Source organism: Barbus barbus (assembly GCF_936440315.1).
Source record: "Barbus barbus genome assembly, chromosome: 1".
In the NCBI taxonomy this organism is placed as follows: Eukaryota; Metazoa; Chordata; class Actinopteri; order Cypriniformes; family Cyprinidae; genus Barbus; species Barbus barbus.
Window position 1 is genome coordinate 31,604,048 of NC_136729.1, and position 23,302 is coordinate 31,627,349.

Here is a 23,302-nt window from a genome sequence, read left to right on the forward strand (position 1 = left end):
GCATTTCTAAAAGGAAAAAAAAATTAGATTATTAATATTGCAGCCTGCACTGCAAACTGTGCTGAAAATACACATCAAAGTCAGGTAACACAAACCTGTTTCATGATTTGTAACAATATCACTCATTAGAACATGCGAAAACTAGGAAATTCATTTTTATATTTATTTAATTTGTTAAGGAAAAATGATTGGAAAAGAGTAAAGAATTGACAGGTGTTTGTCACGTGTTTGTCTGACCATAAAGAGCTTACAACCACAAGTAATGGCCTGGTTTCTACAACTTTCACATAGGAGTAAAAATCTGCCTTTAAACTTGAAAGAAATAAAAATGTGAAATCTGTGATAATTATCGAAAACAACTGATATGAACAAATTTTTGTCGTCAGTAGGCGCAAGAGATGGAGGACTGCAAAGCACTATCCATTTATTCCATGTTTAAAATTTCATTTCACCACTGCAAAATGCATAATCCAAAATGTGGTGGAAATTACATTGTAGCAGAGCCAGGGTGCGAACTACGGGGGAGCTAGGGGGAGCTCGGCTCCCCTTAATAAGACATGGGCTCCCCTGAAAACGTGATTTGTGAAATTTTGGGGGGTCTCAAAAAATATTGACAATGTGTTATTTTAACTTGATCATCGTGGATTATTATGTGTAAAACTGCAAAAACATCATTCATTCATGCATGCATGCATGACGGCGATTTAAACCTAACTCACTTCAATAAAGATAACTATACATGCTATTCTTGTCATGAGCATCAAGGTGTGGGGGGGCTGCGGTGCAAATTCATTCCACTCATGTTTAGTACGTTAACTCAAAGATTCGTAGGAAAAATATAAACGTTGGATTCAACATTGGCCGTAGATCTGTGCGCACAGTCCTTGAAATCCACTCTGCAGTTAGCATCATATAGCCACCATGGCAAAAAGAACACAAGGCAGTTTAATGGCATGACCGAATCACCTGATGACACACAAGTAGTAAGTCATTGTCCACGCGCAAGAGCACGAACCCGTAGCACTCGCGCACACACACACACACAGGAGACACACCCAAGTAAATGCTATTAATGGGCCCTAGGAAAGAAACAAAATTCTATAATTACCATATGAAACTATTCATGAATTACATCATACAAGCTGAAGACATTTTGAACTTAAGCCAAAAATAACTAAGGCTGTAGCTGAGAATATGTAACAGTACTACTACAAAGGACTTCCTTTCAGTGTGACACAGGACGGCTGAAGCAGCACAGTTCAAAGGTCATTCCAATAGGAAGAGGTGAGAGTGAGCTCACTGTCTCCCAAGGAAGACACATGAGGGCTTTCCACTTCTGTTTTGTAACACTCCAAGAAAAATATTTCAGATTTTGAGAACATTAAATTACACAGCCCTCATGTTATAGCTTATTTTCCACAATCTTTTTGAATAAGTTTAAAGCAGGGCTGGATGATACACTGAATATCAGCAATATTAAAATCGCAATAATAGTGTTGAAATGGCTAATAATAAAATGTGACATTCTGTAGTTTTGTCTCATATTCATCTTTTAATCATATTTGTAAATGTCTTGACTCCACAGCCAACAGAGCAATTTTGTCTTTAATGTTCCAATACTTTTGGAGGGCACTGTATATCGCCTAGCCCTAGGGCTGGGCGATATATCGAATGCATTGATCATGCGCATCTCGTCAGTAAAGCCGGTTCCGTGATTAGCTGTAAATCTCCATCACCTGCTTTCAAATGGAGCAGCATTTAATACACAGAGCCGTAGATCACTGACAAGCTACACAATATCGAGTTCATTATCGCAGATGAATCACCTATGATAATGAACTCGATATTGCGTAGCTTGTCAGTGAACTATGGCTCTGTGTATTAAATGCTGCTCCATTTGAAAGCAGGTGATGGAGATTTAATCGAGATGCGCATGATCATCGCGTTCGATATATCGCCCAGCCCTACCTAGCCCTGGTTTGAATTGCTATGATACACAACTGTGACTTTAAGAATGAAAATCATCCTCTCCATTACAAAAAGAACATATTTAGATCTATGAAGTCAGAAAATTGTGCTTTCACATTTTCATGACAATGACACATAATCAGTGTTGAGATACTTGGTCCACCCTGTCACAGTACGGTATAAGGAAGGAAGAAGAACAGATACCGTTTCCTAAACAGCAGATTGACTAACAGTTTGAGAGGCAGATTTCAGTGCAGATGGTTTTGTGATCCTGGGACAGTGGATAGGACAGTTAAAAACTATACTGGACCAGACACATCTGTAACCCATCAGTGAGACCCGTCCACTTGTCATATTATGTGAAAAGGGCATTATATAGGAGTCTTAAAGTCACAGCAACAAAAAAACACAACATATCTAATTCCAAGAAAGAGAAAGAAATGTAAAAATTAAAACTTAACGTTAATGAACATAAGTGAGAAAATGAAAGTAGTATGATAAAACCCTTTCGGGAAAAACAATCACAGGACAAAATACTCATTAACTACCACTCATCAGTAAATGTTTTATCAGTAAACATCATTTTGACTGGAACTCAATGGATATCAACACATTAACTGCACTTTTTACCCGCCTCACAGCTGCAAACCACAAACAGTCACTTCCTCACTCATACAAAAAAAAAAAAAAAAACCTTCAAAAGGCAAACTCCTAAGTTACTCCACCAATCACAATACAGCATTGCGTGAGAGGGTGGAGCCTTTAGAGGGAGTCCATACAACCACTGCTCCAGCATTTACAGTTACAGGCAGTTACAATTATGCTCATAAGTTTACATTTCCCCAGCAGAATCTGTAAGATATTTAGCCTAAAAAAAGATGCTTAAAAAAAAAGCAGTTTTTGCATTACTCTGAAAAATCTGCCCAATAAAACAAAATAAGTTGTTATAAACTATCCTGTTTCAAAATCCCCTTAGATCTTTGCCTCTGATCAAAACTGCTTGCAATTTAAAAGTTTGATTTCAGCTAGATCAAGCAAGAATGTCTCTTTAAAAAGTCATGTAAATGCTTTAGCTCATTTGAAATCAAACTTCTCTTATTTTGCAAAGTCAGACAAACAGTCCAAGAAAATGTGACTGGCATGGCTTTATCCAGCAAGTACACATTAACTGGCAAAAATAGGCTGCAACAGGTGACCATGACATCATTTAATCCTCCAAATATTAGATGACGCATTGTCTCACATATACTTTGACATACTGATGAAGACTGTAGATCGACTACGGAAAAGCAGCTGTTCTCAAATCTGTTATTAATGAATATGATCTAAAGGTTAATCTCCCTAAAAACCATGAAACAACCAGCTGTACATGTTTATTCTTGCATCTGCACCAGTTCAGATGGGCAAAGCACAGGCAAATCAGTGGTGGAGCTTATCAGACCATATTGAAATCTGACTATGCTGAGAAAGGCACAGGCACACCTACTTCACCCACCCTTTCTCAGCAGTCTTTCAATGTGACAGCAAAAACTAAAAGGAACTACATTTCATCTCATGTAACCATTAAAAACAACAAAAAGATTGGATTATCAAAGAAAGATAAGGACAGGAAAAGCCCCGGCATAAAGAGAGTGTTTCACAGCGTGCAGTAGCCAAGTGCTCCATTACATGCTCAGCTGCAGCGGAGGAATTCAGTGCAGGATAACCTCCATGATCACAGATGTCACAGACCGAGCTGATTCACCTCTCAACAGGAAGCCACTGTCTGAAACTCACTCACCCAGAAACACCCCCATGAACCGCTTCATGTTCGCCAAGTCTTCAACAAGTTTAAAGTTTTAACTGTTGACACATCACACATACATTTGGGAAGCACTGGAGAACTTAATCCACACTGTTGCAAGATATTAAGCAAGTTATTAAAATCTGCCTCACTCAGATAGCATTCAATCCTGAACTGACTTTTCTTATACAGCTTATTGTGTTTGAACTAGGGCTGCACGATTATGACAAAAATCGTAATTGTCGATTATTCCCTTGATATTGTAATCGCGATTATTTTGAACATATTTATGCTATTGTTTGAAGCTGCATGCCATATTTTTATATAAAATATAGATTTAAAAAAGGTTGAAAACACTCTTCCTGAACTTTCATTGCTTTTCCATAGCATTGAGCCTCAAATGTCAACAATACATTGGTTTGGTTTCTTTTTTAAACAAAAAAAAAGGTAAAATTATGCATAGTATAATAATGTTATATTAATACTAAAAGAAAAAAAAGAAAAAACGGTCTATTAAAGCTATATATTTCATTTACAATTAAACAGACAAATTACAGTAACATTTTACAGTACAATTTATATTATCAGGGCTCCAGACTAACATTCGCGAGCAGTGGCACCAGCGCCTGATTTGGTAGCACTGAACATGTAATATTACAAGTTTTGTCTCTTAGAAATGCACATTAGAACAGGAGCATGAGTACAGAGTAGCAGGAGCTTGAGTTGGGATGCAGATGTACATTTGACAGTACCGTTGTGAAAACTGTAACAGCCTCATCTTTTATACATAACCAAAAGTACAGCACCTCATTACCATGGTAAAAAAGTAGCCTAACTATATGGTGTTTGCATTGAAAAACAGTTTCAGAAAACATATGAATATTCTACTTTTCTGCCACCGTACCATTGTTACCGTTAGCGTTACTACAGTAAAACCATGGTAAATGTGGGTGATTTGTGGATTGAAATGTCTTTTAACTGAATCGTTGTTGCACTGTTTCTGCATCAGTGTTGATGAGAATAACAGCTCCGATTTATTTGGCTTTAAACTAGTTTAAATGAAAGGGATGTGATTTGTACTGAGAACTCTGTGCTGAACTCGAGTGCTTCTTACTGGATTTCACAGCGTTGTTTAGTGCGTGATCGCGACTGGTCACTGTAAGAAACGCATACGCTCTACGCTTGTGCTGTTTTCTTTTGAGGCGAGCGGAGAAAAGGTCTGCGTGTGGCGCACAGTTCAAACGAGTACCGCTATTTTGTTCCACTTTTAACACGTTTGCCGTTTAACATCTATCATGCACAACTGAGTGACAATGACTATCAGTTAGACAAAATGTCTTTTATCCAGCGTGCTTGAGTTTGGTAAACCCGCGCTGCAAACACCTCTTAAGCACACAAAATAATGCAAGTGGGCATTTTTTATTATTTATTTATTTTTGTAATCGCGGCTTTGAATGATTATGTAATCTGGCATCCATAATCGTAATCGCGAATTAGAAATTCTATTAATTGTGCAGCCCTAGTTTGAACGGTCAAAAAAATGAATTATTAAAAAACAAAAGTCGAAATGCCCATCTGGGTGAATATTCACATAAACCGTAGAGATAGAGATTGGATGCGTATTAGTATCTTGACTTTGTGCATCAGGTCTTAAAGTGACAGCAGCCTAATAAACCTGCTGCTGTCTGTGCCCTTAATGTTAATCAAACAGCAAAAGACATCGAAAACTACTCACCGTTTTAACTAGCTAAATAACTTCAGTAGCTTTCATAAAAATCAGCATATAATTGAATTCATATAGCTATGCAATGTTTTATTTTACAACTGATTCAGTTTCGTACTTGAATGCTACTGTTGAACAGGCATAGAAATATTTCTTATATTGTATTTGTTCTGTTGTTTGATCTTCGATCTTATTTTATTAATACAAAATAACAAATTAATGTGAAATAAATGAAAATGTATCCAAATGATGTCATTATTTCCAACAGAGCATTTAAAATCCAACCAAACACCTTATTGTTAAATATTTTGCTTGAAACGTGGGTTTGTACTATATTTCTTAAAATATCAAATAGGGATGTAACAATGTACCTCGACCCAATTGAATATCAATGCAAATATGACAATTCAAATCGGTTGAGATTAGGGGTGTCGCGACATACGATAACCGTGATATTCAAACCATGAAATATCGACATTGTGTTCATTTTGGGTGTGACGATATACCGGTATTTGCGATAACCACAATATTTAAAATAAACAGGACACTTCTGATAACATGACACTCAAATAGCCAACTCCAGCACCAATTACTGGTTGACCTCCCAGGTGGCAGTATCGCACCTTAACACTGACACCTGTCACACAAGACGACGACGCAAATCGTGGCCGCGCTACTCTGAGAAGAGCCATGTTCAATAGTATCCAGACAGTAAGTTGCCAGTATTTTACTAGTCATGGAATGGGAAACGTTACATTAACCTGTTAACAGTGGCTTCCAGTGTTCATAATTTAAATAAAGGGGTGGTTCTTTTAATAAGTACCACGTTTTCTTTACTCATCTAAATTTTGTATTTGTAATTGCAATCACGTCATGGCAAATACATGTGCGTAGCACTTGATTTCTTTGTTCAAGTCTATTACACGATTAAAACAAATCTAGAAAAACTGAGCTATCACATTGCTACATTAAACTGTGTAAAATGTTATGTTGGTTGCAGTGCCATGCACTTAATGCCTCATCTGTGGCTGTTCTAGGCGCACATTAAAACCGAATTAGAAGCACGTTAACTGCATGACTTCATTGATGTAACTAAATAAAGTAAAAATTAATTTGGCTGATTGCCCAAGGTTTCTATAAATATGGCGATATATCGATATCGTGAAATCTTTTGGCCACAATAGAATTGTATTGTGAAATCAGTATAGCAGACCTGCCAACCTTTGAATTTTTTTGGAGTACCACTTATTAGTGTGATTGGCGGGGGGGGCGGGGGCGGTGGATATATCATATCAGGATATTTTGTGAGGAACTGCTGTGGGGCATGGACTCTTTGGTTTCTTTTTAGGTCTTCTGCTCTCTCTCTCTCCCTGTCAGTGTCCTCATCTGATGTCATGTGTGTTTGTTTTTTAGCTGCAAGGCATGAACACACACACTTTTCTGCCACCGAGCACATAACTTTACACTTCTTTGCCAACTTAAATGCCTGGTGAATAGGCAAACTAGCTTGAAAATGATGTAGTGTTAGGACAACGTTATTCATATTAGATATTTACCAAAGGTCTGCACTCAGTCACACACGACAGCTGCACGATTCTGGATAAATTGAGAATCACGATTTTTTTTGTCTCAAACAGAGATCACGATTCTCTCACGAAACAAAATAGTGTGACAAAATACCATTGCTGCAGTCTATTTAAGTGTTTAATTTGAACGAATGTTTAAACATTTAAATTAATATGTATTTATAATATATTTAGTTCATATTAAAATGATGAAAAAGTGGTTTGAATGAATGATTTAATGTCTCACTCAAATACTTCACTTGTTTCTTTACTGAATGAATCAGTGTTTTTAAAAGAATCTCTTGATTCAATCACAAATACATTTTTTAAGTCACTTGTCACCACTTAGTGGCGAAAATGCAATCTAAACAAACGTTATTTGAAGCGCCAGTTTACTTTCAAAAGGTCTATTTTGATTGCTACCATAAACATCAGTGTTTATATCTGAACTATTAACTTATGATTGACTGTAATACAGAAATAATACTGTGTTTGTGAAACTGTTACTCAAACACGGTAACTCTTGTGTCAGCAGCTGAACGCAGATGTGAATGTTCCAGTAAGACTTTTTTTAAAGGTTTATTAGACACGGGCGAAGCTCTAGAGCAAATATATCAGTATTTATCCAAGTACGTACACTTTTTTTGGACTAAAAGCCCTAATATTCGGACGCTGTTCAGTGAGTGCAGCTATATGAACACAAATAAACCGCAGCAGATCTGACTGAATATGAATGTGTGCTTTTATTTTATTCACAGTTTGTCTTGAATATCAATGCGATCACGTCGACTCCAGAGGATTAAGTTAACTCAACTCAATATTGTAACTTTCCACATCCACCCCAACCCGTTTACCTTAGTTGTAAGCACCGTGTGTACTGTCCTCTTTTAAGAAATCAGACGGCGGGAGTAAAAAAGGTACGAGACCGAGTGGGATTTTGTTTTGCGGTCTATTTGTAGTCTTTTTAATGATAGGTTACGCATTTGTCAATCATCCCACTTGCTAGATGGGGAATGAACCCAGCGCACTGATTGGTCAAAGCGCTCTTTCTTTGCTGTTGCTTGATTGGTTTGTGCTGCACAAAGGCGTCACCAGGTTTTTGCGTAGTTTAAAGTGACAAATCGTACCTGCGTACTTTGAGGTCAAAATGCGTGCCCGCTACGCAAAATGCATACAGGTTGGCAGGTCTGGTATAGTGATTTGTATTGCATTGGGAGTTAAGTGAATTGTTACAACCCTAATATCAAAGCAAATATTACTTTAGTTACCTAATGCAGTGACATTCAATCATTTTAAGAGCTTAAGTGCCCTGATATCCTACTTTTGGGGGCTGCTTACAAGCATTTGGAGCAGAGGAAATGGACCTTGCAGCCAAAATCTCCAATTTCCCAAACATTACAGACAAGATGAGGCATCAAAATGGGGCTGTGGTTTCAAAAAGAGCTGTCTCCCATTCCTCATTTTAGTGTGTGACAATGGACTTAGTGTGTGCTTGTTTCGTTGATATCACAGCTGTGACCCAGGGGTCAAGAGATCCTGTACAGTATTTATGCGTTTCAAGAGAGCGAGAAAAAAGGGCTTCACAGAGAGCTTTTTTTCCTCAATCTCACTCCCACAAATTCTCACAGAAAATGTCAGAAAGCAACAACTAGCCCTAAGAAGTCCAAATTAAACATGCATCAATGGAAAAAAAAAAAAAAATAAGTAACTTCAGATAGATAATCAAAAAGACTGACAAAGGCAATCATTCTTAAAGTCAAAGCAAATGGACGCTGCCATTTTCCTGGGAAGAGCACCTGTGAAGGGATTGCTGAGGGAAAGCAGCATGTAATGAAGGGTGGGGTGGCCAAACACAGAGGCGTGGGCTCTTTCCTGGCCAAACAAGGGAGAGGCTGTTAAATGTGTGAGTGAATGAGAGCCGTACTAAAGCAAATCGCATAATGAACAATGACCTCATGTTTCTGTAGAATGATATAATTATATCACGCAGCAGAAGTTAAGAGAGCGAAGTGTCATCGGTTCCCCTCCCTGACACCAAAGGCATTAATTTTCCTCTCCATTCACTGCTGGCATTTACTGTCTCACGGCTGTTGGCAAGTGATTTACAGGTAATTAGGGGTTCAACGGATCGTAATTGATCCGTACACACCAGGCCCCTTGGTTCAGCATGCATGTGATTCACGGTTTAGTTGTAAAGTTTAACCATTATCGTGATGAACGGGTTTCAAAATCTTGCCAATTTTAACATTCAAGCAATTTTAAACCATTCATGCGAAACAGGGACTCTGTTTCCTGAAGACAGAATTCAGTTCCAATTCTCAAACAGTCTGTTGTGTCTTAAGTGAAATGAATATAAACAGAATGAAATCGGAGGTGTATCATTATATTAGAGCCATGCTTTCCGTCTTAAAGTGACAGCACCCTATAAATACCTTCTGGTGTTTGTAATTTATGTTAATCAAACAACAAAACACAGCTTTAACAAAAACTATTCTATATTTAATGTATACAGTGAACACTATTCAGTGTTATTTTACACTTAATTATTACATTTTAGGTACCTGAATACTACTGTTAAATCTTATTTCATTTGTAACTTTATTCTATTGTTTTATCTATGCTTGTAATTTGTGTATTTTTCTTATTACAGAATGTTCACTTGTCATTAATTATGTTTGAACTTTTAAATCACCATTAGTTAGGCTAGTAGTTTGTGCTGTGGTATTGAAGAAGAACTTGGTGTTCTTTAAGTAATAAACGGCATACAAAGGTACATCTGATGAAGAGCGCTTGAGCTGAAAACGTCACCTGTGGTGAGAACATTATTAAATACTCTGGAGGTGTGGTGTGCCTACTTTGATGTTTTCATTCTTATTCTTGTGTGGTGGAGCACCCACATTGAGCTTTTTGGCCTAATGGATGTGCGCTCTTGGACTGTTTTTTGTTTTAAACAAAGCTACATTTAAATTGTATTTCTGGATAAACATTATTTTACAAAAATTATTTTACGTTATTTAAAAAAAATAATTAGTTCAAATTGGTTGTGGGAATCATATTGTCTCAACAAAACAGTTTATTATTACAAATTTCACATACAGTACATTAGGGTTGTGACGGTGAGGAAATTTTTCCCCCCGGTTAATCGACGTGTGACAACACCTATAATACCGGAATCACGGTTGGGGGGGGGGGTTAGTTCGTTTGAGTTTTCCCTCATTTCATCATTTTCCTTCGATTTTAAATAGCTTAAGAAAGCGCTGTGCGCATTTTATTTTCACTTTCAAATTAGCGGCAATTCGGCATTGATTCAACAAAATACAATGTCAAACTCATATAAAATAACAAATTACTTAGGCTACACAAAGTTTAAATAAATATATAAAACTGAAAATCAGCAAACACTGTGGAAGCAAATAATTAAGAAACAAAACGTTTATTAGCAAAACGAATAAAGTGAAGTGAAGTGAAGTGACATACTGCCAAGTATGGTGACCCATACTCGGAATTCGTGCTCTGCATTTAACCCATCCATCGTGCACACACACAGCAGTGAACACACACCCGGAGCAGTGGGCAGCCATTTATGCTGCGGCGCCCGGGGAGCAGTTGGGGGTTCGGTGCCTTGCTCAAGGGCACCTCAGTCGTGGTATTGAGGGTGGAGAGAGCGCTGGACATTCACTCCCCCCACCTACAATCCCTGTCGGCCGGAGACTCGAACCCGCAACCTTTGGATTACAAGTCCGACTCTCTAACCATTAGGCCACGACTTCCCCTAAGAAAGCTTGGGTGCATGGGCATGATGTAAAATAAAATAAAATACACAAAGTTTAAATAAAGTAAAACTCCGCAAACACCGTGGAACCAAATAAATGATCTAAATGATAAAAAAAAATCAAAACGACGTAACCGTTGTTGCAACTTAACAGGTAAAACCGAAAACACCGACTATCGCAGCAAGCCTACAGTACATATATAGCAATAGCAAACTGGATGTAGTGGAGAATAGATTGAAATCAAGGATTTAAAGTTGTTTGTTCGTGTGTCCAGTGACAGCCGAAACCTCCTGTCCACATCCAACTCTCACGGCTCGGATATTCCGTAGGGAAGGGCAATCACACACACATTACAAGTTTTTATGTAGACAACGAACAAGATTTAAAGTTTATGAGGTTTGTGGCATTAAAGGGGTCCTATTATGCGTTTTCACTTTTTTAGTCAGTGTATAGTGTGTATGTTTGGGCATAAAAATATCTACTAAGTTACAATTCTCAAAGTCCACTCGAAAGGGAGATATTTCGTTTTTAAAAAATCCCTTTTCAAGAACTACAACGAACGGCTAGTTTGGACTAAAAAGTTGTTTTCCTGTATTTGTGATATCACAAAGTGGCCCATTAGAATATCATTAAAATAATGCTACGTTCCAGGCAGGTTTTTGAGCCTGTAAGTCACGACTTCAAACCACGACTCACGACTTTGTAGCGTTCCAGGCAAGTCTCGCCAAACTGCCTGAGCGCAAGGAATTGTGGTAGCTAGACGTAAATAAACCAGCATGGCGGACTGTACGGGGCTTATGCTCATCTACAATAATTTCTATCGCCAAAGGTGCTTGTGTATTATTTATTATTAATAATTTGATTGCAACGTTATATTAAAAGTCTATTTCTCACCGTGTACCACTTGCATAAACAACGCATCCGTAGGGGCTGCCATTGTTGTTTCGCGGGCTATGTGATGTCAGAGTGCGGAACTGGGAGTACATCGATCTAGTAATATATAATCATAATATGAGTTTACCTTATGGTCCAAAGTCTCCGCATCAGTAACATTAAGCGATAAAACGAGCATCTTCCCTCTAAAGACATGTGTCGCATTTTGGGGCAAAGCAAAAAAAAAAAACATTGTCGAACAACAATATAAAATGCGGGAAACTATTCATTGGTTATTCTAAAATTAGTTGTATTACAAATTATACTACAACTGGAAAATACTGTAAATTGAAAAACTGTTCGGCGTGATGACGTTGAATGACAGCGCCATTTAACAACTTGTTAGCAACCTTCTTTTTTAAGAAATGTAACATCTTTTAAAAAAATCATGAGTGGGGTGTAACTGGTGTGTTTTACGTCATCGAAAAAAACGTGAAAGTTTCTTGAGCCTGTGTGAACCACGGACCTTATTTAAGGGATTTAACCATAATCCCATTCAAAAACCCCATTGACTCTGGGACGATGGAACCGGAAGTGCTAAAATGCTAACTCACTTCCGGGTTGTCGCCTACAAAGTGACATCATAGTTCCACCACTCTATATAAACGTACTTGCTGTTTTAGCAAGGGGCAGAGCAGTACTGAAACGCCGTTCGCCAATCACAACACACTGGGACATCTTACCAATCACAACAAATGTGTTTTTTTTTGGAAGGCGGGCCTTCATCAAACCCGGAGCTAATCGAGCCATTTGTGCCAGGCTGGGGAGAAAGGTATTGTTATAATCTAAATTATGTGGAAAAATAATGCGATTTTCGAACCACCAAGCATGAGAGCATGTTGTAATACACCCCAAAACAAAATCAAGACTTTGTAAAAGAGCATAATATGACCCCTTTAAACTTTATTATACATTTCAAGACATTTAAAATGGGTATTTGCTGATGCCAACAATATATGAATAAATATTATAGCATTTGCCTTTCAATTTTTAGACAATTAATCAAAAGCCCTATTCAGACGGGACAAGTTTTACAGGGGTTGTTTGTGAAATTTGTGTTTCAGACGTATTTGGTGATTTTAATCCCGTCCGAATCTGCCACGTCTGTGTTTTTCTCACAGAACCTCTGTAATAATTCCAGAGCAAATTACCTACTGTTTTTCAGCAAACTCAGGGATCCTCTGAGAAACCTAATCCCGTCCGAATGCGAATGTCTGTGATATCCTTGTGTGTTTTGGCCAATGTGAATTACTGTTATCCTATCGCTATCCTAGCCACCAAAAATGGCTTTACACTTCTGCAGACAATAATTGAGATTTATTGAGAATCATTTTGGTATCAGATAGGAACTCCTGAATTTAGACAGAATTGGGGCTGGGCGATAAATAAATTTTATCGATTAACTTGAATGTGTAGTTTACATCGACTTCTTTGAATGAAAATCGGTTTTCTCTTTAACATCCGGCGACGTTCCCCTCTGGGCTCCCGTAGTTCCGAATGGGCTCAGCCCTCCCCCCGTGCGTTTGCCGTATAGGGTTGGGCCGATAGACGATGCTACCGTCCATCACCGATGGCAGATAGACATCACGATGTTAAGCCGGCAATTTTTTCAATTGATTTTAAATAGTAAATCGGATTTTTTGTGAAAAATACTTTTTTTCTTAGACCATATCACCCAGCCCTAGACTTTTTTTTAACTAAGGAACAAGTCTAAATCATTTTCCGGGGTAAATCAATAGCCTACCTCAGATGCTGTCCATAGAGTTAAAAGTGGCAATGAAAGAAGTAGCAACAGTTATTGAAGTACATTCAAGTGTTGTAAAAAAAATTTTTTTTTAAATAACAGTGCGAGTACTTGGCTAAATTAATCGGTTATTGATTGGATTTTGAGATTTTGGCGTTGCACTCAAAAATAAATACAAGTTTGCAGTTGATTGGAGAAGTACTGCATACATAACCATAGAGAAGTCACTTCTGCAGACAATAAACATCATAACCTGGGTTATGATGTTTTGATTAAACATTACAAGGTAAAAAAAAATCTATAACATTCATTTACAACAAATATAGTGTGAGTTTATTTCATTTCATGCAGACACCGTTGCATTGTGTATTAATGCATCTTTAAAAAGGATGTAAGGAAGCGGCAGTGTATTGCACAGTTTCCCACATCCCCTGTTTTGTTATAATACAGCTCTATTCCCTACAGACGGCCACACACCCACACACACACACACACACACACACTCACACACACACAGAGGAGGGGTTTCTCTACTTCACTTGAGAGCATATTTAAGACAGCCTGTAGCTCAACAGGAAATTACATGAAGTGTTTTTTTTTTTGTAAAAAGAGAAACAGGTCACTGTTTTTGTGTGGCAATTTAATAAAACATTTGGACAGACTAGCAAACTTCCATTAAAACTGACCTTTCTCAGTCTGCCTCAATTTTACAACTCATGAAAATTGAAAAAAATAAATAGTGGAAAATAGTATTCAGTTCTCGGGATTTTGTGGTGGAGAGCAGCATTTCAGCTGGAACCTGGACCCTAAATTGCATCAAACTGACATGATGTGCAGGAACAAATCAGTGACATAAGCAACAGAACCTGTGGTGAATTGCCCATAAATGCATTGACAAGTATAACTTTATGCAAATGAGCAGCGACATGAAGCGACCAATAGAATGAGATTGAGAAGTTACTGTTACTGTGAGCAAGTTGCCCACATAGTGATGTAACAAAAAATGACACGCGTCATCATTACAAGTCAGTGCATTTATAATCGTTATCATCATGAAATGATGCATTAATATGAACAGCAGATAATTATATCCAAATACTGCCCCCTACACTGTAAAAAATAATGTATGATTTGAAGAACTTTTTTCTTTTTGTGACTTAACTATAATACTTAACTATAATTATAATCATTATAATTAAATAATTAATGTTGTAATACTTTACGATTCAGCTGATTAAAACAATCACTTTCTTTATAACTCACATTTTTAGTTTCAATGAACTCTAAGGCAACTAAGTTAAACAAACTATCCCTCGGTTTCACAGACAAGGCTTAAGCTAGTCCCAGACAAAAATGCATGTTTGAGCTCTCAACTGAAAATATCTTGCTCTGACATATCTTAAAACGTCGGTGTCATTGTTCTGTGTCAAGATGCACACCTTAATGTTTTCCTCATTTTTTGCAAAAGTTGCTTAAATATCTTAAATTTAACTAAGGCCTAGTCCTGGTTTAAGCCAAGCCCTGCTTGTGAAACCGGGCCAATATGTTTTACAGTGTATATTCATTTTTAGCAGTAGAAAATTCCTGATTCCTTGCCAAAACATTATTTCTGATGGGATTTTTAAAACCTTTGGCCGGTTAGGCAACCCACCAATAATATTCAGATGCAGGAACGCCTATTGACCAACAGTACTTTGACCTGCGACCTACAGCAATAAAACTGCAATCAGTCTGACAGGGGCATAAATTAACACAATGCTTTTCAAAACAAAGTGTTCCATTTTGGAACAAATAATCAATTTAAGTGTAAATTTGAGAATCATAAAAGAGATCTAAATATTAATATATCTGATCTAAACATATTTCCTGAGGAAAACGTGGAGCATGAAATGAACCACTTTGTATTGATATGATACTAGCACAAGAAAATAACAGAGTAATCTGACATAGGCTACACCTTCAGAAAGTTATGAGAGGGGTGGGACAGTTCTGAAGGGCTGAGCCAAATATTCACACATCCCAACGTGAATGCCAGTAATAGCAGTGGTGAACCATACTGCCTCATGGACAACTGTGCTGACACATATCTTCTCACAACCCTCTCTCACGCTTCTCTTTCCCTGTATCCTCAGCATCGATCTCTTCTCCACATTTACCGAACAGAAACCTACAATTAACAGCAGTCGGAATGAGAGGTTTGCATAACACTTCGAAAAACTACAACAAGTTGCCTGTTGACCTCGTGACAGAGATTTCATATAGATAAGATGCTTTGAACTTCAGCTAAACAATGTTGCCAAACTGTGATTGAATTTTTTTATTTTAATGAATCACGCTACCCTAACTTAGACAGCCACCTTTGTTTTCTGTCACTGGTTATTTAGAGTAGATTCTCAATCAGATCACCTGGGCATGTTTCCCTTGGAGACATTGGACTGGGCATGACTTTGAATAGATAGCATACTAGTGTTGTCAAAAATATCGATATTTCGATAAATATCGATACTGAAATATCTGAACGGTACCAATATTAATTTCCCGAAGTATCGATACACCGATACTAGCCGAGCTGTCACTTTCACTTCTCTCCAAAGGCGCGTGGACAAGCACCACACGTGACCGCACTCGTCTCCTTCGCTCTGGTTAAATAGCAAAAGTGAAGTGAATAGAAAGATGACTGCTCTGGTTGTTAAAGAACACAGCAGGAGCGCTATCTGTAGGATCTATGATCTCCGCGATGCAGAGAACGCCACGGAATCCAGTCATAAAAACGGAATTTACAGTTTAACGCGGAATGTCACGGAATTTGTCAAAGTTTGGTTGAATTAATCAAAAGTAGGTCATTGCACTTAAATCAAATCGCGATATGGACTAGTATCTGTAAATATTAAGCAAAAGTCGATTTAAATATGAATCCTGCATGTTCTGCGCGTCTCTGTGTGAATGTGCTGCACGTGCGGTTTTGTTTACTAATGTGGCGCTCGCGGTGATGTCAGTGTCTGCCGTCTCAATGAGGACATAAATACATCAACAATATCTCCAGAACTGATCTGAAAGGCACTTTACAAGCATTTTACCATTTAATTTGAGTAAAACTAGCGTCATATCATACACACACAGAACTTTAAAGGTATTCACGGCAACCCGTCAAAATAAAAGTTCGGTTTAACTCAGTCTATTAAAGACCGTGTGCCAGAAATAGGCTATATAACTATTATTTAGTAGAATGTACATTATACTACTACTTACTACTACTGTTAATTTTTTTTTTTAAGAAATAATCACAAAATATTTTTATTTTAATAGTAAATCCCCTTCATTTGCCAAAAATCTAAATGTTTAATTTCCATTAATTCAAATATAAATTAATTAAAATAGTTTTATGCCTTCATCTGATATCCAGTAAAATTTAAACAACACAGAATTTCTGAGGGGGAAAACATTTCATAAGGCTACTGTAAGAATAAATAAAAATTGTTTGTATGCATTCAAATAATAGACATGCTAAAACACAGAATTTGGTAACAATAAAACATAAGGTGAGAAAAAAATAAAACATTTCATACGGCCCTAAACGTGACACTTTTGTTACACTTTTAATAAATTAAATGTTAAATTGTATAATTTTCATGATTTTAATGAATTAGACATGCTTTTAGATTAATAGCATTTAATTTGACCATTAAAAAAAAAAAAAGAGTCCAGAAAAATTCAAACGGAAAAAATTGAATGTAGAAAAAAATAAAACGGAATTTGGGGAAAAATAAAACTGATTTCATAGGGCCCTATATCTGGAAATATTTTGGTTATGAAGCAAATGAGAATATCAACAAATAGAACTTTGGATTTTAATTAGTACATGTATTAGTAAACGTTAGTTTCAATTAACATTTAACTAAGATTAATAAAAGATTAATAAATAAATCAACAAATGCAGTACCTCAAGACATTTTTTTGTTCATGTAAAATATACCGCATGTTCTCGACTTGTTACATTTATCTTTAAATTAAAAAAATTACCCCCTTAATATTGTGACAGTTTTTTTCACCGTGGTATCGAAAATGGTATCGAATATCGATATTTTTCAAGGTATCGTATCGAAGTTAGAAATTCCAGTATCGTGACAACACTATAGCATACCAGAGACATGTTAGACAACATTCCCCAAGAGCGCTTCACTAGACAGAATTGTAAAATGAACCAAAACAAAAAGCATCTGAACTGCTAGGTAACCAAAAATTACTGACTCCCAAGGGTTACCCATTACACTGTTAAAAAAAAAAAAAGAAAAAGAAAAAAAAGGTTGAGCCAACTTAAAATTAAGGCAACCAGCTTCAGCAGATTTTTGAGTTCTCAACTTGTTTTAAGTTTATACAACAAAAAGTTGAGAATCTCCTACAAAAATAAGTTTTTTAAGTAAATTTTAAGTTGGCTCAACTTTTTTTATTTTGTACAGTGTACTAGCTCTACCTGCACAGCTGTGACTTTGTGCCCGGACCTTAATGGATCTTCTTGACCTTATTTCAACCCAATTTGTCAGCAGTTCCCCTTCTGCTGTGCTCACATTATTCTAATGTTGAGATGAGATCATATACACTTTTAAAAACATTGTTATTTATAGGTTCTTTACATATATTAGGCTAATAGTTCAACTTAGAAACATCCTGCCCTGAAGAACCATTCTATGCTTAAGTTTAGGGTTTTTAATTATTACTTAGGTTTATGTATAAACATGGTACAAACAGTAACAAAATTTTGCTGTCAGCTTTATTAATGTAACCCTAATAGAGGCTATATGGTGTTAACGGACCCAGACAAATAAAGAGGTTAAAATATGTTTAAATATGAAAACTAATAATAACTATTATTTATGTTTTTTTAAGTTATAGCACTTTCAACGCATGGTTCTCTTTGGAACCTTAAAAAAAAGGTTCTGCTGTTGTTACAAGCAGAAGAACCCTAATCTGGTTTAGATTACCATTTTTCTTAAGAGTGTAAAATAAGAAATGGCACAGTTGACAGATGGAAATAGAGAGGATAAAATACTGTAGGTGCAGAATTTGCATTGCACAGCTCAGAGACACACACACAATTCCCTTGAGCACATCATCACACAGAGCAGGGCTTCAGGCTTTATAGCAGACAGTGATATGGAAATAAAACCAATGATAAAAGCCCATTTGGAAATATCTGCACTTTGGTATTCTAGCAACTAACAAATTCACAAGCATTTGCTTTCAGACCACGCATATAAACCTGTGAAATTCCCATCATACCACAGACTGTTGCACGTCATGATCGTTGCAAACTCCAAACATTCCAGCATTTCTGAATCAAGCCCGAGGGCAAATACTGTCAGCTCTACAAGGCCTGAGAAGGAAACTTTCTCTCGTCCTCCAGGCAAAAGCCTGATGGATGACATTGAGAATAGCAATGCTGTTGTTGGCGTTTTAGCTGATTTATTAAAAATGCAGTCATACTGTAAAGGTGTGCTGTCACATCAGGACAAATGAGCCCACCTGAACACTAATATAAGACTTTGACTATTCTGAACTTATCTGCCCACTATGAATACAGAGGAGTTTCTTTTTCTCCCACTATGGCACGCACTCATTCCCTCAAACACGCAGACACCGGAACCAGTCTCTATGACAACCTCATGTTAACACAGCTACAAAGTGAGATACTGAAATCAACAGGGACTGCCTCACTTCCTCTTGCACCACTGATGTGTCTGTGTATGTAATGAGTGCACTGACAGACCATAGACTCCATAACCTCCAAAAGATCAAAAAAATATAAATACAGCTCCTACCCTTAGTCTCTAACTTTAATGTGTCCTCACATCACATCAAGTCCTCACACATCTTTAGTGGCTCCTCAAAATGTGTGACTTGTTGATGAGAGGCGTGTTATTACTTTTCTAAGCCAACCAAACCAGACCAAGAAATGATCTAGAATGCCCTTGGAACCACAGCAGCAACATGCTTCAAATCACTAAAACGCATTAGCAATCGCAAAGAAACACCATGACAATCACTCACAACCCATTAGCATGTTTGGTGCTACCAATTTATTCGTGCATTAAATTGTTCAAAAATGACAGTAAAAACATGTGTTACCAAAAAGTCTATTTCAATTAAATGCTGTTCTTTTGAATTTTCTATTTATCAAAGAATCGTAAAATGTATAAATGTTTTCAAAAATATATCATATATGAACAGCGGCACAACTGATTGCAACTTTGAAATGTTTCTTGAGCAGCAAATCATCATATTAGAATGATTTCTGAAGTATCATGTGACACTGAAGACTTGGATCAACGGCTGCTGAAAATTCAGCTTTGCCATCACAGGAATTAATTGCATCTTAAAATACAATAAAATAGAAAACAGCTATTTTAAATTGTAATAATATTTCACAATATTGCTGTTCTTACTGTATTTTTAATCAAATAAATGCAGCCCTGCTGAGCATTAGAGAAATCTTTCTGATCACAAACTGTATTTTTTTCAAACAATTATTCTCTCATTGTGTTTGCAATCTGACTTAATTAAAGGGATAGTTCACCCAAAATTACAATTCTGTCATTATTTTCTTATCCACATGTTGTACCAACCTTCTGCATTACACAAAAGAAGGTTTTTTATTTATTTTTATTTCCAATTAAGTTTTGGACCTCCACTATTCGGACAACAACAGCTGAAATATTCTCCAAAATATCTCCTTTTATGATGCAAAGAAAAAAAAGAGGTAACACTTTACAATAAGGGTCATTTGTTAACATTAGTTAATGTATTAATTAACATGAACGAACAATGAACACTACATTTAATGCACTCTTTATTAATCTATGTTAATAAAAATACAGTTGTTCGTTGTTTGTTCATGCTAGTTCACAGTGCATTAACTAATGTTAAACAAAATTTGTGATTTTAATAATGCATTAGCAAATGCTGAAATTAACATTAAGATTAATAAATGCTGTAGAAGTATTGTTCATTCTTAGTTCATGTTAGCTAATGTAGTTAACTAATGTTAACTAATGAACCTTATTGTAAAGTGTTACCAAAAAAGAAAGTCATACAGGTTTGGAATGACATGAGGGTGAATAAATGATGACAGAATTTACAGGGCGAACAATCTCTTTAGGGTTTAAGCCATAGACTGAAATAGGAATTCAGAGCTTCACGAGAGTCTGGGTTATATAGAAATTCACTGTAGTGGGTCTTGCTGGGACATGCAGTGAAGACACCCACAATCATGTGACAGGCATTCGTCACAGAGACATTAAACAACCACCAACTGAAAGCCTAACTGCTATTTTAAGCAAAACACTCTGTGTCATCAATCCTGAATTAACATAAGTGCCGAGGGGCTGAAATGGAGAATTGGTCTCTTACCGTTTAGCCTCTTCCAAGTGGCACAGGTATTCATAGGCCATGTTCTGTTGACGCCGCTCATCCATCTCCTCAGCGGTGAGCCGCTCCACGCCATCCAGAACAGCTAAAACGAGAGGGGCAGATGTACAAGACATGAGATTAAAACACACTTCAGAGAGCTTGAGATACGGAGATGTGAAACTTACATATACACTACCAGTCAAGAGTCAGCAAGGCTGTTTTCATTTAGCAAAGACAAAAAGTGACAATAAAGACATTTATAATGTTACAAAAGATTTCTATTTCAAATAAACATAGGTTTTTGAACTTTTCTTTCATCAAGAATCCTGAAAAAAAAAATCTAAAAATATTAAGCATCACACCTGTTTTCAACAAGAAATGTTTCTTGAGTAGCAAATCAGCATCAGAATGATTTCTGAAGGATCATGTGACAGTGAAGACTGGAGTAATGGCTATAATTATAACAACATTTCAAAATATTACTCTTTTTGCTGTATTTTTGATCAAATAAAGGCAGTCTTCTTGGACATGCATATTTGCTCAAAAACTTACCAACCACAAGCTTTTGAACAGTAATATACAGATATATTTGTCACATACTGTATATACCCACTAGATATAGTGCCACTCAAATGGTTAAAATAAAATGTAATTCAACTGCTACACTTTGTAATGTATAACATGTCTTGCATGCCTGACCTCTAGCAACCTTAAGATCTGTGATTATTCCACATACTGAAATCATTTAATAGGGTTTAATGTCATGTGGAAGATAAATCTAATTATTACTGTAAATAGCTGCACATATTTCAGAAAGAAGAAAAAAGAAGGAAACTTTGGAAAAACATATTTGCCTCTGAAAGACCTCAGTCAATATGGCATAGATGCCATATTGCCATATTTTTATTTGAATGAAAATTATGCTGTGAGGGACAAACTTAGTCTTTTCAATAGCATAGGCTGTATAAAGGTCCATCACATAGTATTTTCATATTTAACAACTGTACTTCTGCCTCTCACAGCCTCATTTTCATACCTATAAAAAATAAATATGGCGACACCCTGTCAAAGTTATAAAATTCTTAGTTTCTGTCTCTATAGAGTTTTGCAGGAATATTAAAATGTTATCTGAACTGTTATGGTCCACTTTATTTGTAGCTTTTGCAAATGTGACCCTAATAATATCCAAGATGTAATTCTAAGTCAAACTTCTGTTGGAAAACAAACATTAAGGAAATAAATCAGGCTGAAAGCTCTAACTGTTACACTGGATTTTATCTGAGTCTGTGAGTAATCATAGATTGTGAATATAAATGTTTGAATGAGAGTAAGATCATAACAGTATCGTAGTCTTCAAACAATCATTTGCCCTGCCACAAGCTGCAAAGAACCTCAATTCAAATGAAATGTTTGCATGTTCAGACGCGAACTGAACTCTGACGAGGACAATCCTTAGATACTACGTCATTTCTAGTGGTACCCTTCCTCAGTGAATTTTTTAGGTAATTAAGGTTTTCCAAGAACAAGATCATTGATGCCATTTTTCCATTGCCTACAGAGAAAAACAAAGTCTAGAAGATAATAAAATTATATGATTCAACCACTAAATGATTGTTCAGAGGTCAACAGACTCAAGCCTACATTACCCTACAAGTAATATCTAGTTGTAAACAATAAGTGAAATATGGCATTAATTTGTGAAACAATCTGTTTCTGTACAAATCATTCTCATTCGAGTGTGACAGTTTGTGAACAGATAATATTAACTACAACACCTACATTAACAAAAACAATGTTTGCTTAGTTTGTCATACAAGTCAATCCTGCAAAAAACCAAAGAAAGTGGGCGGAATAAATCACTGAATGTGTAAAACTTACTGATAACATAGAAAATTAAAGTCACCTAAAGATATTACTTGAAGGTGTAATTCACCGCTGGCGAAACAGAAAAAGGGTTATGGCTTTTCTTTTTGCCAAAACGGTAGGGAAACTTCAACATCCATAATGCACTAGGCTTAATCGAACTGTCCTTGAGCAGAGACACACAAATGTGGAAGTATGATCTGTAGTTTTCACAATAGTCTACCAGATAACGCATTTTACATCAAGAGAACTTTTACTGATGAATAAATGGGGATATCCTGGTGCAAGTAACACAGAATTATTTTTTTTTTCTTTAATATTACCTACATTTGGCCTACTACTACCACTGCACAATTCAAAGCTGGTTGAAAGTCTGTGACTTACTCATTAAACTTTGTATTTACTTAGACTATCATTTTGACTGTATAGTTTGATAAAACTTGTGCAGTTTAAAACTTTGTTTCAGCCAACCAAGTGTTTTTAACGAATCGGATGAGTGAGTGATTCGATGACTCGTTCATAACACGTCAAGCGATTCGTATCCAC

General features: G+C 36.5%; 1 protein-coding gene across 1 annotated transcript in view; it reads right to left on the reverse strand.

The window, feature by feature from the left end:
• The window catches only part of LOC306885183 (ras GTPase-activating-like protein IQGAP1), a 51,059-nt gene that overhangs the window by 26,721 nt on the left and 1,036 nt on the right, over nt 1-23,302 (reverse strand). Inside the window, exon 2 of the mRNA XM_079441558.1 lies at nt 20,894-20,996. Within this exon, the coding sequence (XP_079297684.1) occupies nt 20,894-20,996 (103 nt within the window). The remainder of the gene's footprint in view (nt 1-20,893; nt 20,997-23,302) is intronic.